This window comes from Hemiscyllium ocellatum, chromosome 37 (assembly GCF_020745735.1).
Source record: "Hemiscyllium ocellatum isolate sHemOce1 chromosome 37, sHemOce1.pat.X.cur, whole genome shotgun sequence".
In the NCBI taxonomy this organism is placed as follows: Eukaryota; Metazoa; Chordata; class Chondrichthyes; order Orectolobiformes; family Hemiscylliidae; genus Hemiscyllium; species Hemiscyllium ocellatum.
In genome coordinates this window covers 26393013-26411412 of record NC_083437.1, presented here as the reverse complement: position 1 = coordinate 26411412, position 18400 = coordinate 26393013, and the positions used below count along the sequence as shown (strand labels likewise).

At 40.6% G+C, this 18400-nt stretch overlaps 1 protein-coding gene across 1 annotated transcript in view; it reads left to right on the top strand.

Annotated features, from left to right (window-relative positions):
- The window catches only part of LOC132833581 (taste receptor type 1 member 3-like), a 33710-nt gene extending 17211 nt beyond the window's left edge, over positions 1-16499 (top strand). Inside the window, exons 2-7 of the mRNA XM_060851949.1 lie at positions 9433-9652; positions 10749-11049; positions 12038-12814; positions 13557-13775; positions 14583-14700; positions 15583-16499. Coding sequence (XP_060707932.1) covers positions 9433-9652; positions 10749-11049; positions 12038-12814; positions 13557-13775; positions 14583-14700; positions 15583-16499 — 2552 coding nt within the window. The remainder of the gene's footprint in view (positions 1-9432; positions 9653-10748; positions 11050-12037; positions 12815-13556; positions 13776-14582; positions 14701-15582) is intronic.
- Positions 16500-18400: the final 1901 nt, after the last annotated feature.

Sequence of the window (18400 nt, the reverse complement as noted above, 5' to 3'; positions counted from 1 at the left end):
TTAGCAAGTTTAGATCTTATGGAATACAGGGAGAACTAGCCATTTGGATACAGAACTGGCTCAAAAGTAGAAGACTGAGGGTGTTGGTGGAGGGTTGTTTTTAAGACTGGAGGCCTGTGACCAGTGGAGTGCCACAAGGATTGGTGCTGGGTCCATAGTTTTATCATTCATAGAAATGATTTGGGTCTGAATATAGGAGGTATAGTTAGTAAGTTTCCAGATGACACCAAAATTGGAGGTGTAGTGGACAGCAAAGAAGGTTACCTCAGAGTGTAATAGGATCTTGATGGAGTTGAGGGGTGGCAGATGGAGTTTAATTTAGATAAATGTGAGGTGCTGCATTCTGGAAAAGCAAATCTTAGCAGGACTTAAACACTTAATGATAAGGTCCTAGGGAGTGTTGCTGAACAAAAGACCTTGGACTGTAGGTTCATAGCTCCTTGAAAGTGGAGCTGCAGGTACATAGGATAATGAAGAAGGCTTTTGGCATGCTTTTCTTCATGGTCAGAGTATTGAGTACAGGAGTTGGGAGGTCATGCTGCGGCTGTACAGGACATTGGTCAGGCCTCTTTTGGAATATTGTGTGCAATTCTGGTCTCCTTCCTATTGGAAGAATGTTGCAAAACTTGAAAGGGTTTAGAAAAGATTTACAAGAATGTTGCCAGGGTTGGAGGATTTAAGCTATAGGGAGAGGCTGAACAGGCTGGGGCTGTTTTCCCTGAAGCGTCAGAGACTGAGGGGTGACCTAATAGAGGTTTATAAAATCATGAGGGGCATGGATATGATAAATAGACAAAGTCTTTTCCCTGGCTTGGGCGAGTCCAGAACTAGAGGGCATAGGTTTAGGGTAAGGATTAAAAGATATAAAAGGGACCTAAGGGATAACTTTTTCACACAGAGGGTGGTGCATGTATGGAATGAGCTGCCTGATGAAGTGGTGGAGGCGGATACAATTGCAGCATTTAAAAGGTATCTGGTTGAGTATATGAATAGGAAGAGTTTAGAGGGATATAGGCCAAGTGCTGGCAAAGGGGACTAGATTAGGTTAGGATATCTGGTCAGCATGGACGACTTGGACTGAAGGGTCTGCTTCTGTACTGTACATCTCTATGACTCCAACTTTAAAAGACATCGTAAAACTTGAAGCATAACAGCTTCAAACTCAAAAACTTTGGGACATGTCCATATGAAGTAAACATTAGCAGCAGAGAATGAAACAGATTTTTCAATGTTAAAAGAAGTATAAATGGTGACAGAGTAAGGGCACAAAAAAAAAATTTGCCCTAAGGGGCGGAAAGTCTAATTCGGTGCCACCAACTGACATGTCCTTTTTCCAGCAGCATCCTGCCCCTCAGCCCTGTTCCCATAGGTTGTGGGGAGGGCTAGTCACTGGCAAGCAGTGGATAATCAATTCTGGTAAATTAAAGGAGCTGGTTTGTTGCCTCGCTGTGGTGCCATACGGCAGCAGAGTGTAGGGTGATATTCGCTACATCTGGGCAAACATATATATGGTGACTTTCTGAAGAAGACAACAAGCACTGCTGAAGATCTCGTTGTCCCCTTCAGTAAGGATCATTCAAGGTAATATTCTGGCTCATATGTGGGATACAGTTGTCTGCCTACAGGTACTATTTCTGATCCAGATCCCAGATGAAAACTGTAATCCTGGATTGGGAGATCAGCATCTCAAAACACCTCTAATCTCAGAACTGGATTTGTGTCACTACAAGCAAGAAACATGCATTCACCATCAAATTTCCTGCCAATTTTTGAATTTCCAGCAATCCTGGGTGCCTATTTCATCCTCGGATGTTCTGTTCCAGTACAATACACTAAATGTCTTCAAAATATTAACAAAGAAGGATATGGAATGAGAAAAGTGTGATGTGGGAGCCCTCGAACCCAACCCACTGCAGGCTGTAGTTTAGAGTCTCCAGGTAGATACAATTTGTCACGTGATACATAGCATATATGGTGATAACTATATAATTATAGAAGCTGAAAAATTTCAAGTGTTGACCAACTTTCAAACTATGAGTCATTTTTGCCTTCAGTTCTTTTTGCCATCTTCGTCTTATCTCAAAGGTAATGTTTCAAAACCTTGTCTTCCATGAGATAGTCGTATCGCTCACGTAGTCTGAGCCTAGGCAAGGAAGTTGACATAAATTCACAGGATCACTGGGAACCAGTTGTCTTTCTTGACATCAGTGTATCTTCCTACATATCCTGCATCTTTTTTCATATCCTCAGTGGGTAACTGGGTACATAAGGGCGGCACGGTGGCACAGTGGTTAGCACTGCTGCCTCACAGCGCCAGCGACCTGGGTTCAATTCCCACCTCAGGCGACTGACTGTGTGGAGTTTGCACGTTCTCCCCGTGTCTGCGTGGGTTTCCTCCGGGTGCTCCGGTTTCCTCCCACAGTCTAAAGATGTGCGGGTCAGGTGAATTGGCCATGCTAAATTGCCCGTAGTGTTAGGCAAGGGGTATATGTATGGGTGGGTTGCGGGTCGGTGTGGACTTGTTGGGCCGAAGGGCCTGTTTCCACACTGTAAGTAATCTAATCTAATTGAGGACCGTAAATGGATATTGAGAGGAAACCTTGCCTGTATTTGGTTTATCTTCAGAAGTAGCCTAGATTTACAACCAACTTCCCAGGGTAACTAGAGATAAGCATCAAATGCTGGCATTGCCAACAGTGTCCACATCCACATCAAAATGAATACACTTAAATTTTCCAAGTAGTACTAATAATCTTTCATTATTTATCTTTTCAAACTATTTCCAAAAACTGCTTCATGCCTCCTTTAAAAATGGCAAGTAGTGAGTGTGTTATCATTAGTCCCTAAGTGAAGATTGTGGAATCAAGCTGTTCCCAGCAGCTAAGAGAAGCTGAAATACCTATTCCATAAAGAACTAACCCTCTCATTAGGCAGCTCAAGAATGCCACTGGTGGGAGGTTAGTAGTGTGCATTCCAGATAGGGATTGGGATATATCTTGAGGGTCAGAATAATCTAAAGACGGAGAAAATAAATCAACAGTAAGATTGAACTGGGTTTGTACGACTGAACAATGGACAGGGCGGGGGTGACTTAATCTGAGACGTAGTTTAATTTGAAAATTGCAGTACCTGAATGTATTTACACAGTTCAGTGAATCACATGCAAACAAGACAGGACATGAAAGTACAGCAACTTGGTGCAATAATGATACTCACAGGTGTTCAAAATAAACTTGATTTTCTTACATCATGGTCCACTGATAAATTCCGGTACTGAAGAGATTCCTCTTCTTAACTATTTATACCAAATAAATCTTCTCTCAACTAATGGGATATTAATCTTTATTTCAAGGACTTTGGGGAGAAAATTAAGTTTCAGTTCTTCAGAGTTTTGGTCAGAATCTATTTGTGAAACAATATTTAGTTTGAACACTCAATCTCATGGATTTGCAAGGAGTTCAGCACAAATTCACCAGCATTACATAGGACCTGAAAATATTGTGTAGGGTATTTTTTAAAAATGACTTCATGGAGTGTGGGCCAATATTTGTTGCCTGTCCCTAGTTGCCCTAGAGAAGTTGGTGGTGCAGGTGAGCTGCCTTCTTCAGCTGCAGTCATTTGGTTCAGGTAGACCCACAGTGGCATGAGGGAGAGAATTCCAGGATTCTGACTCAACAACAATGAAGGAACAGTCATATATTTCAAAGTCAGGATGGTGTGTGGCTTGAAGGGGAATTCGCAGGTGGTAATATTTCAATGTATCTGGTGCCCTTGTCCTTCTAAATGGTAGTGATCATGGGTTTGGAAGATGCTGCCTAAGTATTTTTGGTGATTTTCTGCAGTGCATCTTGTAGATGGTACACACTACTGCTACTAAGCACCAGTGGTGGAGGGAATGAGGTTTGTGGATTTTGTGTCAATCAACCAGGCTATTTTGTCTTTGATCATGTGAAGCTTCTTCAATGTTGTTGAAGCTGCATTCATCCAGGCAAGTGGGAAATATTCGATCCCACCCCTTCTGACTTGTGCCTTGTAGATGGTGGGCAGATTTTGAGGAGTCAGAAAGTGAGTTAAACACTGCAGGATTCCTTGCCTCTGACCTGCTCTTATAGTAATTATAAAGCTAGTCCAGTTTAATTCCTGGTATGTTGATGGTGATGGATTCAGTGATGGTAACACCATTGAATGTCAAGGGTGATAGAATCTGTCTTGTTGGAGATGATCATTACCTGGCACTTGTCACAAAGCTCATCCTTTTTTTTCTAAAAGCTATTTCTTGGCTCAAGGAGACTCTGTCCTTGATTTTTTTCAGAGGGCCAATAAACCAGGCCGGGCTCCAATCAGTCTGGTTTGGTACAGAGATGAAAAGGATTTTGAGAGGCCTTTTGTTTGTATGTAAACAGATGAGACTTAAGGCCAAAGTGGACATGTTTTAGAAGTGATCTGTATAATGAAAGGGGAGTAGTCAGCTCTCTAGCAGAGCGGTTTTAGTTCACTCTTGAACTGGTTGGAAGTTCAACAGGGAGCTGTGTGGAAACCCTCTCTCTCTTTGCTTCCCTTCAACTTCAACCTGTAAACATATGTTCCATTTATACTGGTTTTTAAAGGGAGTTTGCTTATTGGGACTGTTGTGTATATTCGGAACAGCATAATTAAATCTAGTTGGATAGGTTGAGTTCTGTTTTCTGTAGCGGTTCTTTATTCTGTTCTTTGTGTTTCATTGTGTAATGTTGTGAATGAATGTTTGTTTTAAAATCTTGAGTCAACCTAGCTATCTTACTCCGGTAATTTTCACTGTATACTTACTGAAACAAATTGCAAAGTTATGGTCTGGAGCTGCCTGCTTAAGAATGTTTTGAGTGGTCTGGCCTAGTCCATAACAAACGTGAGGGAGGGAATGGCCTAATTACCACTAGATTGTTAATCCAGAAACCCAGATAATGTTCTGAGCACCTGGATTCGAATCCTGCTATTGGTAGATGGTAGAATTGAAATTCAATAAAAAGTCTGGAACTAAGAATGTAAAAAATGACCATGAAACCCATCTGATTCACTACTATCCTTTTGGGTGGGAAATCTGCCATCATTACCTGGTCTGGCTTATATGTGACTCCTGACTCACGGCGATATAGAAATAGGCATTAATGCTGGCCCAGCCAGCACCACCAGCATCCTGTGAATGAATTAAAACTAAACTTATGTGACTTGCTATTTGTCAGCCCAAAACCCAGATATTGTTTCATTATCTATGCAGTCACGAATGGTGCTGAATGTTGTGCAGTGATCAGTGAACATTCTCGCTTCTGACCTTATGATGAAGTAGCTGCAGATGGTTGGGCCTAGGATGTTACCCTGAGGAACTCCTGCACAGATATCCTGGAGCTGAGATAACTGACCTCCAAAAATCACAATCATTTTCATTTATGCTAGGTATGACTCCAACCAATGGAAAGTTTTCCCCTAATTCCCATTGACTCAGTTTTGTTGGGACTCCTTGATGTTACACTTAGTTAAATCCAGCCTTGATGTCCTAGGCAGTCAATCTCATCTCACCTTTAGAATTCAGCTCTTTTGTGCATGTTTGAACTAAGGCTATAATGAGGGCAGGAGTTGAATGCAAACTGAGCATCAGTGAATTGGTTATTGCTGAGCAAATCTTGCTTGATAGCATCTTTGATGATACTTCATCATTTAAGTGATGATTGAAGGTTATAAAGACAGAATCCATAAATTTAGTTGGTATTCTCTTGGATTTATCATGGGTGGATCAGTGGCTCAGTGGTTAGCACTGCTGCCTCACAGCACTGGGGGCCCGGGTTCAATTCCTGCCTCGGGTGACTCTGTGGAGCTTGCACATTCTCCCTGTGTCTGTGTGAGTTTCCTCCTGGGCCTCTGGTTTCCTCCTACAATGCAAAAGATGTGCAGGCCAAATGAATTGGCCATGCAAAATTGCCCATAACATTAGGTACCTTAGTCAAGGGTATATATAGGGTAGGGGTAGTTGATCCTCGGAGAACCAGTGTGGACTTGTTGGGCTGAAGGGCCTGTTTCTATACTGTAGGGTATCTAAACTAATTTAGAAAAATGGAGCATGGTCTATCTATGAAAGGTAAGGTTATCAAGGGATATGGAGCAATGGCAGGAAAATGAAGTTAGGGTACAGATCAGAAATGATCGAATGAACTAGTCAAAGTACTCGTAGTTGAATGACTTACTCCTATTCGTATGTATACAGTTTCATTAAACATTCCCTAGTCTGTGTGATAATCCCTACAAGGTCCATGGAGAATCACTAATGTCCCTGTGCAGCTTGCTGAATACGAGTTCCCTTAGTAACAGGCAATTTCCTGTCCAGCTAGAACTCATCACCCAAGCCCTTGCTGAGGAAGACATTATCTCCTCCTCCAACTCCATTCTGATTTTACTGCCTTACTGCTCTCTCTTCCTCCCCCTCACTTTTGATGGTTTGCATTGGCCTTAATGGACTTTGCATTTAATTATTTATTGGCTGCAGGAGTGTTTTAGAGGTAGTGGTTAATGTTTAAAAAGGGAAAAATAAACAAAAAAAAGAGTCACTGTGATTCTAGTAGTGGGAAAAAGAAACAGTTCAAATGCATGGTATAAGAGCACTTCTAAACTAAAAAAACAAAAAAGTTAAGGCAGATCCACTCAATTAGAAACTCAGGTGATTTCCTAGTGGTGATTAATAGGATTAAAAGGAAAACTTATTATTGGTGATTTGGTAATGGGGGAATAAAAAAAAAAGTTGTGTGATAGGACTTCCAGGTATGTATACAAGAAAAAGCAGACCCACGGATTTTCCATTATGGCTTCCTGAGTTATTACAGTCAAGCAGAACAGGGATTAGACTGAAAATAAAGTTTCTTCTACAGTACCCCACCAAATGCTACTACAGCAGGTACAGCACAGGTTAGATACAGAATAAAGCTTCCTCTATGTGGTACCATCAAACAGTTTGCGTCTAGTACAGTCATAAGTAGATGTTTTCCTTACAATTTCTATCAACCATAGTATAGCACGAGTAAATTCACAGACATTAGGCTCAGAAAGGTCCAAAGTATGGTTCTGATATCGAGAGAAAAAACTGGCTAAATTCCAGTTTATCTATTGGATTATTCTGAAATTGTACATTAATTTGTAACAGTTCAATAGTACTGTATTTTTCTTTCAAGAAACAAGAACCACGTGCTATAAAATGCCTTCACAAATCCAGAGCAGTGAAAGAACTTCACAGCCTTTAGGTTTGAAGTTGAGCAACCAACATAATTAAACCTGTCAGCTAATTTGCACATAGCAAGATCTAACAAACAGCAAAGAGAGAAATAAAGAACTAATGTGAAGACCCATCTTCTTATTTTCTTCCTTTTTAATTGTGGACTGAAATTGGGAAAGGATTGTTTAAAACCATTGCTGAACTTTGAAAAACAAATTACTGGAGCTCAATGTAGGTTGGGTTTCCATTATTTCTTTTCAAGCAATGGGGGAGGTGAGATAAGTTACCACAGCACTGAAGTGTAGAGTGAAATTCGACCAATAGCAGATCACTGATTGGCTTGTGCAATTGCAAGCAGTCGCTGGCTGTCAGATGTGATCAGCCTGGTAACAACTCTCTGCTTGGTTCCTGACAACTGAGCAACTGGTGTGGGTGAATGATACAGAATCAGAAGGCCTTCAGATTGGAAGAAGCAGGGTCTGTATCTGTGTCTCTCAGCACTAAAAGTAACCAAAGCCTGATGAAAGCTGGTTATTTTCTTCCCCAGTTGCTTTAAGCTGATACCAGTAACTAAAATACTTTAGAATTAGCGTACCAATGCTCTGTGCCTCCTGCAAAGGCAAGAAAGAATCTGGAGAAGGAAATTAGACAATAGAATATCTTGAGAAGTGAAAGGAACACCTCCTCAAATCCTATGGATTGGTGCTATTAAATTGTGTTTTCCCAATGACATTTTTAACCTCCATCAATAATCCCATTTTTTTCGGTGTGTCTGTCTGTATTTGTGTGTAGGTGTTTGAAAAGGGAATTAGAGTGTTAACTAGTAGAGTTATATGTTGATAGAGTTTGGTTTACTGTGGTTAGAGCTTATTTAATTGCAATTAATAGTAATTCTTGTTAAGTATAGGAACCTGGTCAGTACTTTTTGGTTAACCTGATGCCATCAAAAACAGGTAAACTGGGCACTTTATGTATCTTGATTAAATCAGTAACTTTTGAGGTGACCCATGGAGAAATGGAGCTCACAGATTTGAACATGTTCCCAAGTGGTTGTAACACTAAACTGTTTCAGTGATGCTGATAGTGAAATAAGCATTAGCCAGGACACCAAAGGACTTTACTGGACTTCTTGCATTGATGGCTTTGGATCTTTTATGCCCACCTAAGTGGACAAGAAGCATTTTACCTCAACATCACATTCAAAAATGGCATTTCTGACAAAGCAGCACTCTCTCAATGGTGAAATGTCAGCCTGAATTATGAGCTAAATTTTCTGGAACGGGACTTGAACCCACACATTATGACTCTGAGGCGAGGGTTTTATCACCAAGTGACTGATGACACCCATGCAAATAGCCAAAAATGTATGGCAGTATTTCAATATAAATTCAAGTATATAATCCTTGGATACATTCATTGTCTGGGTAAACTGGCAGATTCTGCTGACAGGCTGCCTGGTTCACTTAGAGAACCTGCAATTTGCCATGAACACAATGAAGAAAAGCAAGGGGAGTATTCTAATCAAAACATTAAATAATTTACTAGCCTAAGTTGAGTTGACAGTATCAGGAAAAAATAAAAACTGTCAGCAGTGTAAGAACCAACTGTGTCTCCAAAAGATACAGCCACATACTAAACATCCAATTGCACTGCATGTTGGAATTTCCATGCATGTCTCAATGGGTTCTGTCTCGTACTTAAATTCTCCTTTGATGTCAAATAAGCTCATTTTCCTTGAGGTTTCAGTTCAGAAATCAGCCTGGGGCTCTCTGCCACTGTTGACTGCAAATCTACTGTCACTGGTCAATATATATATGTTGGGATTATTTTTGATCCTGAAAAGTATCTTTGGGTTGTGCAGGACACAGCTACCTGCAGATCAACAACAATCCTCAGTCACAAACACAAATAGTTTCTGCATAAATTATGCTTAAGGAACACCTAGAATATGTCCAGTAATAATGGGAGGTGAACAGGGAAAAGGCAAGATAATGTCTGCTCAGAGAAAGTCTGAGAGGATAGTATTTGGATAAGGAAACTGTAAGAATCAGACGTGTGGTCTGCCACTCAGATATTTAATCTTTCCACAATGCATATGCAACATTGATGATTTCTCATGCAAATAGTGAGTGAATGACGTCTGTGACCTGAGCCAACAACACAAGCATACAAACACTGTACTTGTGCACTTGTTTCAGCTCTTCATCTACTCTTTAACATGCTTCATGTTCATTACTGGATAGTTTTCTGTTGCATCCTAAATGGACAGTATGATACCTCAGCATCTGACCGCAGCAGAGACCCACTCAGGCAGTTCCAGGCTGCTGGTGACTACATACTTGGAGGGTTCTTTCCCCTTTATTCCACTGAAGTGCACTGGATGAGTGAAACAAGGTCAGAGTCTGGAAAATGTGAAAGGTAAGGCATGCTGTTTGTACTGAATTACAATTGGATCTCCATTAGCCTGATGTGGGACTGAATCTATACGATATAGTTTCAAACTCTATTCCTGAGTTAGTACAATCATTTACATTTATATAGTGTCTTTAATGCAGTAAAATATCCCAAGATAATGCACAGAGAAAATTATCAAAATTCTGAAGTCAAGTCAAAAAGTCATAAGGTCATGTCCCCAAAGCATCATTCAAGAGGTAGGCAAAGAATGTCATAAAGGAGGAATGAGAGGTAGTGGGAGGTAGAACTTTAATGAGAAAATTCCAGCGCTTAGAGCCATGGAAACCAAAAGTACTGTTTTCAATTGTGGAGAGAAGAAATTTGGGGATGAATGGGCGATCAAAATTGGAAAAGTGAAGAGATTTGGAGTGAGGGCTTATAGGGCTCACTATGGTTACTGAAATAGCTGGTTCAAATTTGTAAATGACAGTGAAAATAATCAAATTGAGGCTTGGTGGAATAAGTTTTAATGTAGGTGAGTGAACACAGGGATGGCAGGTGAAAGGTTTATGACATTAACTTTGGATGATGATCTAATTTGGGTGAAGAGAAGAGGCTAGAATTGGCCTCAGTGCTGTACCTCTGGTTTGAAATGTAAAAATGCCCAGTGAGTGCATCCTTGTTGGAACTTGTGCAGCGACATGGGCAGTAAACAATCAATAAACTTGATAAATAACAAATGAATACATGCTACACCTTCCAATAGTGCCTTACACCAGAAGCATTACATGGCAGTGGAGCTGGCAAATTAAGGTGGAATTCTATCTGTATAAAATTGAAGTGTTTTGAATGCTGTCTGTAAAACGTAACTTTAGGGACTGCAATTTTTCAAACTGTGTGACTGACTGTATCATTAGTGTTAGCCCACACACTGTCACTCAGTAACCCCTCTCTCAACATACTATGTTACCAACTCTCCTCATGTTAATCTTTCACTCCACCATTCAATAGCGACCTTCCATTGAAGGAAATGTAAAATACCTGATTTTATGAATTTAAGCCTTTTCCTTGCCCTTACGGTTCCATCAGCTATTACTTGTTGACCTTTGCTCTTTTACAGTTTCCAGCAGAATGGTTTCCACTGGTTTCAGGCGATGAAGTTTGCCATTGAGGAGATCAATAACTCCAGCACTCTCCTACCAGGTGTGACCCTGGGATACGACATCCAGGACACCTGCCTCAAATCCTCAATTGCGATACAGTCAGCTATTTCCTTCTTGACCGCAAAGGATGGAAACAGATTTGAACTAAAGTGTGATTACACGAACTATAGTACACGAGTACTCGCTGCTCTTGGCCCCTCTAACTCTGAGCTCTCCAAGGTGATTGCTCGGCTCTTCAGTTTCCTCCTCATTCCACAGGTATGATAGAGGAAATCAGTCAATGGTATGAAAGTCATGATCATTCTTAAGATTCAATGCATTGATTCAAAATACAATGCTCCTAAAGGTGCTCTTCGTTGATAATCTTAACCTGTATTGCTCTAACTATTCCCAGTTGAAGGATCAGTAAAACATTAACGAAGGAGATCCGTTGAGAATCTCACCTCTGCTGGAAAGTGTACTGGGATGTTAGGACCTTAGAATTGTTTAGGACAGAAATGGGCCAATCAACACATCATGCCTGTTCTTTGAATAAAGCTATCTCATTATTCTTACTCTCCTTATACTTTTCCAAATGCCCTAAAGTTTTTAATGAAGTATTCATTCAAATTCCTTTAGGAAGCTACCACAAATACTGCTCTTGTAAACCTTTGTGGTAGTGTATTCCAGATTACATTAGCTTACTGCGTGAAAAGATTTCTTATTCTTCCCTCCAGTTTGTTTTTTTTGATTGGGGAAGCAGAATTGGTCTTGCAATTATGTTCCTCATGATCAAATACCCTGGTGATATTTATTGACGCAAGTCATTGCACTAAGAATGTGCTGAAGCGTGGAGTGTGTCTAGTGACTGTTCTCCAGTGGAGCAGCATTCCAGCAGATTTCAGCATGGTAAAAACTGGAAACAAGGAATTTCTAACTCCTAAGATACTTTCAATAACATCCAGCATTTTTAATGATAAATATTTTACATTAAGCAGAAACCGCTTGTAACAGGGCGACAGGTTGGAAGAATTACTGAATTGTGTTGGGGAATCTACTGAAACATTTGTCTATACCTTATTCACATCAGTACAGTTCCTTCACTCAATCACCCATGTATCCAGGGCCCCGTGTCACTGACTTTTACTGATGTTAATCCACCTTTTTCACATAGTCATTCGATACTGCACCATATTCTTGTTTTTGCTGATGTTAAACAATTCCCTCATGAGTATCTATGTGGTTGGGCTTTTCTTTCTTGTTGCAGATTAGTTATGCTGCTTCAAGCAATTTATTCAATGACAGGATGAATTTTCCATCATTTTACCGGACAGTTCCCACAGATGAAGTCCAGGCAGCAGCCATGGTGTCAATGGTGAAGACATTTCAATGGAACTGGATGGCAGTGATTGGGACAGACAACATGTACGGCCGAAGGGGAATAGAACACTTTACCAAACTTGCTTCTGGAACTGGGATTTGCATTGCATATGAGGAACTGATTCCCTTGAATTTACCTGGCTCCAAATTTCATAGAAAAATGGTGTCAGTCATCAAGAACATTATCTATTCACGAGTTAACATCACAGCTGTATTCGCTGATGAACATCATGCCCAGACACTAATGACAATAATCCTTGAGCAAAATGTGACAGGTAAAGTGTGGATTGCCAGTGAGGCTTGGGTCACCTCTGAAACAGTTGCTAGCTCCCCAAACATCACAAGCATAGGGACCATTCTGGGTGTGGCCATTAAAAGTGGCCATATACCTGGCTTTGAATGCTACAAATCTACAGCACTGGCCCTCAGGGGCCTGCCCAGTCTGAAATCTAAGAGATGTGGCAGTAAAGGGAAACTTCTGAAAGAAGAGTGTAATGAATGTCTAACACAATCTGTTGATGAAGATGCTAATAGTGATAGTGAAGACCTACAGCGCATTACATTTAATGTCTATGCTGCAGTCTACACTGTGGCCCATGCACTCCATCGCCTGCTCCGTTGTAACTTGGGGAACTGCAGTAAGAGCACTATTTACCCATGGCAGGTGAGTCTTGTGTAGTAAAGGCATCTCAGGGGGTCACTAATGGGATCAAATCTTTTGATCTAGTCTGAAGACTGAGGCAAGTAATTAATTGGAAAATAAAAACTCCTAATTTAATCCTTGAAAAATTGCTCAAAGTGCTTAATATTGTTATTTGGTCTTTATAAAGAATGTTTTTACATTAGTGAATGTGTCAGGTATTCTGCAGTATTAATTTGTTCTGTCGTATTATTAATTGAAGTTAACTGTTGCTCAGACTAAGGGAGAGAATTTCCTTGCAGTCATCAAATTGTACCATAGGAGTTCTAACATTCACCTAATCAGTCTCATTTGATAGATGGCATCTCTGAAATTTTTTTTCATTCAATTGTGGGACATAGACATTACTCCCCAGGCCAGCACTTATTGCCCATCTCTAGTTCAGCACTCCCTCAGCATTGCAAAGAGGTTTTGGCATGGATATTTGTCCAAAACTCTGAACTTTATCAAGAATCCATAATGGTGCTGACTCTCACTGGGTTTCAGCTCCCCCACTGCCTGAAGTTGGTATTTCTTAATGGGATACAGTTTTCCTCCTTTCACTGGAGTACAAATTCCACTAATATCGACTAACCTTTGATAGCTCACACATTTGGCTATTCTTCAACTATGTGTTAGGAGAGGGAATGTTTCTCAGATGTGCAGCATTTTTCTTACATATCTCAACATTTTTGTTAACTAAATATGATTCTTGGTTTCCATCCAGCTTCTCAAAGAAATTCCACAAGTTAATTTCACTCTCCATGGCAGAGTGATTTTCTTTGATAAATATGGAAACCCACCCACAGGATATGATATAATTAACTGGCAATGGAGAAGTGGGAATCAAATTCCTGCGTTCAAAATGATTGGAGAATACATAGCACAGCAGAAGGAGCTTCGAATTAATACATCCCTGATCCAATGGAACACACCTCAGAATAAGGTAAAGGGTTTCTTCTCATCTCTCTCCCTTCCCCCTCCCCCCCGCCCCCATATTTCCTTAAAAGATAAAATGGTCTCTGCCTCAACAACTTCACTTGTCAAAGCACTCCATCATCAAGTAACCTCCAGTGTAAGGAAAGCTCTACATTTCAATGAACCTTTTATCACATGCTATGATAACCTTAAATTCCTCATTACTGATTCCCCAATCACAGGGAAGTCCTTTTCAATTTACTTTACCAAAACTCATTGTCATATTAAAAAAATGTCCTCTTGGCTATCTCCATTCTAGTGGAAATGTTCCCAGCATCTTGAATCTGTCTTTTCACCAAAATGGAAAACTACAGTGATTCTACATGAATACTAAATCTAAACACTTTTGTTACTTTTTAATGTTATAAACATTGCAAGAATCTGTACAGTAGCAACAAGAACAGAGAGGTCAGATAAGTGAGTATTGGTGAGGTTAGAAATGGCTTTTAGGAAAGCTTTGAAGATGACAGGACACATTTTCACACACAAGTAGACATGCATGCATGAACTCAGATCAAAGATAAATTCATGGGGAATGTATACTGTGTTATGGAGCTGCAGAGGTCCACTGTACTGAAGGAGCTGAAAATGATTACAAGGATTTTGAAGGTGGCACATTGAAGAACAAGGAGCCTGCAGAGATCAGAACCATTAGGAGAACCGAAGGTGAGGCAGTGTAACCTAGTAGTGCACCCATCAATCTTGTACTGTCTTCATCATCAAGGAGAAGTTTTAACTCTTAATAATGCAAAGTTTATTATGTTTGTACTGTCAGATTCCTGGTTCCAACTGTTCAACTTCTTGTGAACCTGGACAAATAAAGATGGTGAAAGGATTCCATTCCTGCTGCTATGAATGTGCAGATTGTCCAGCAGGAACTTTTCAGAGTGATGGTGAGTCTAAGCATTTTTGTTTTCACCAATCTACAGCTCAAAGGGGTCTTAGATACTAGCACTGAAGTGACAAATGCAGGGACTGTTTTTAGGTGGAAACTGTCAGATAATAATCTGGGGATTGGAGTTAAGGTCTTACAGCAGTTAATGGAATTTAATTTTAATTAATAAAGCTGGTCTCAGTTATAGCAAAAATGACAGCAATCATGTATTGTTGCAAAAAAATCCATCGAGTTCACTAACCATTTAAATTTGACATCCTTACTCAATTTGAGTTACATGGGACTCCAAATCCAGAGTAACGTTGATTGACTCTTTAATGCCTCCTGCAATAGCCAAGCAATCCATTCAGGTCAAGGGCAATTAGGAATGGGCAGCCCTTGCCAGTAACGCTCACAAGCTATAAACAAATATGGAAAACACTGTATTCAACTAAAGACAAATAAAATATTGAAATGGTCTACCCCCAATCGTTTTATTATTTAGTCAAGGGATGAGTGTCACTGGCAAGGTCAGCAATCATCAACTAACTACACTTAAGTGTTTGAGAAAGCAACACTTTAACAGTTCACGTGGCCTGGGTTCATCCACAGTGCTGTTGGGGGGGTGGGGAGGTTTCAGGATTTTGATCCAGCAACACCGAAGGGGCAGTGATATGATTCCAAATCAGGATAATGCGTGACTTGGAGGAGACTTGCATATGCATATACTTTCTTTGTGCTTCGAGGTGTTTGAAATCATGAATTTAGAAGCTGCTGTCAAAGGAGCCTTGGCAAGTTGCAGTGTATCGTGTACACACTATTGCTAATGTGAAATAGGGGTGGAGATATTTGATGCACAAATCCCCCTCGTATAGTAACAATGTTTCCCTTCTTCACACAGACAACCAGTGCATTCCGTGCCTGAAGAATGAATGGTCATTGCTGAAGAGTATTAAATGTCAGAATAAAACAATTGAGTTCCTACGGTGGACAGACACACTGGGTATCCTATTGGTCTCACTGACTACTGTGGGTCTTCTCATCATAGCGGCGATAACCAGCATTTTCATCATCAATCTGAATACTCCCATGGTCCAGCTGGCTGGAGGTAAAACCTGTCTGGTGATGCTGATGTCCATGATCATCTCGTGCTGCAGCCTTTACTTCTTCATGGAAAAGCCAAACTGGTTGCTCTGTACCATCAGGCAGCCCATTTTCTCATTTGGTCTGACAGGCTGTCTATCAGCTATGCTAGTAAAGTCCTTCCATGTAAGTGGCCTGTTGAGAGGGACCAGCTTTAGTGCACAATGGTGGCCCAGGGTTCTGAAGTATCTCGGGGTTTGTTCACTTGTTCTCATTCAGATCATTCTGTGTTCAGTTTGGCAGTCCACATCCCCTCCCTCTGTCTTTGCAAACTACAACATCTCTGTGACAGTAATAGTTGTGGAGTGTGATGAGGGTTCTGTGACTGGCTTTGGGCTACTGCTGGGTTACAATGGTTTGCTTGCTCTTGCATGCTTCCTGTGCACATTCATGGTTCAAAGCTCAGCCAAAACCTACAACCTAGCCCGGCACATCACCTTCGCTATGCTCATCTACCTCATGGCCTGGGTTTTCTTCATCCCAGCCCATGCCGCAGTGAAAGGCAAGTTTGTCTCCTCTATACAGCTGTTTACAGGTCTCGTGAGCATATATGGAATCATTACCGCCTACTTCCTGCCTAAATGCTACATTATCCTCCTTAAACCTGAGTTAAACAGTGAAACCTACTGTCAAAGCCCGACGGTCAATCCTCCACCTAGCACTGAATCCCAGTGACACATTGTCCCTGCTCACTGTTGGGAATAATAATGACACCAAACATTACCTCCATTCATTTATTTCTGTTTCCTTTAGGTTGTATCCCTCCAGATCAAAAGCCATCTCAGATTACTCGTACAAGTGCCTATTCTTCACACAAGCCGTGAGATTGGAAGGCTGTTTTCCCTTTCTACCCACCAGCCAATAGATTATCAATGGTTAGGGATCGGGGGTGGAAAGTCTGGCTTATGTTTCCCTCCCAAACCTAGGTTTACTGAGGGCATCACACACTTAATTTTAATCAGAGTAAAGATTGTGAATGTCAGTGAAACTTCAATAATCAATCTGTACCATGTGGCCCTCTATAAACCAGAGTTGAATAGCCAAACCTATTGTCAAAGCTTTATAAATGCACGTGTGCTACAATGCTGCAGCATTAACTTTCTCATTCTAAGAGAACGAGAATTTTAACACTGTGTCTCAGTCTGGTTAAGAAATCAAAACCTCAGCAATCTCAATTGCGCCAACTTGTCAGCCAACAGCCCCAATCCGAATCTTTTCAACATCAAATCCTGAACCCTGTCAATATCAACCCGACAACAGCCCCAGTCTCAAACCCAGCTCCAATCCTGCTAATATCAAATGCCCAAACCTACCCACTTCATTGTTTCTGTACCCAGCATTTTGTCAGCCAGCTTCAAATTCTCACTAATCCTAGCTTCATCCTCACCCACTTTAGCACCCTGTACTCATCCACACCATTCTTAGTCCAAGAATCCACCTGTCAACTTCAATGAGTTGAACCAAGTATCATTCTAACCTCCCTCACAAATCTTACCCAGCCTATTAAATACCATTTATAAAGACATAATGCAAATTAGTTTCATAAAGTTTTAACAAATCTGAGATACTTCAAAACCGGAGAAAAGCATGTACTTCCTTAGGAGATGCAAGGTGAGTTGTAACATGGACCCTCATCTATGGGGCTCGGATTCAAAGCTGACTATTTCTGACCCACAGGAGCCCACTGTTGTTCACCATTTAACATTCAGTAGGAAAATCAAGACGATATTTGTCAATCTCTGCATATTCCAAATAAACTTAAGAAAAATGGAGTTCAGAGGGTGTGGTCTGTTAGGGAGTTTAACCGAGCAATTAGTCAGGTTGTAACGTCAATTGCACACTTGTCAGCTCACTGTGTAATAGACCAGTATTGCTGTTATGGTCTAGAGAATGTTGTCTTCACCAACACAACTGCCAATTAATCTCCAAACTGTGACCGATGTAAACAGGCATGCATTGAAGCCCGGAAGGAATTGGATTCTAGCTATTCAATTGTGATATGTTGTTTATTTTCTCCCCGACTTGCAACTCAAAGAACAAGCTAATGGAATCCCAGCTGAATGTCAAGTTGACTAGTTATGGTACAAGATTCATGGCATTAGCATAAGAGCAAAGTTTACTCTCGCAAATGTTAACTGGATTACCCTATTAGAATTGTGAGCAATTTATTTCCAAGTATATATGGTGCACGACATATCCAAATTGTGCATATCAGTAAGCGTGAAGGTTATATTACAAACAGGATGAGAGTACAGTGACATTAGTTTACAATGCAAATAATATTCAAACCAATCAGCCAAAGCTATAGAAATGTCCAAGTTTAACCTACATACTTCCTCCAACAGGTGCAATTGGAAAGTGTAGGCAAAACTTTACTCGATATTTAACCTATAATACACTTAGTGTCGGAGATTTTGATGCAATAGTGTTGAGGGTGCTTAAATCTCTACTTCACCTATGCTATATCTAACTTGGGAATGTTTGAGAGGGCTGTGTAACAAGAACTTTGTAGCTAATACATGCAGCATGTATATCAATGCAAACCCCTCTAAGATCATCAATTTGTATGACCAAAG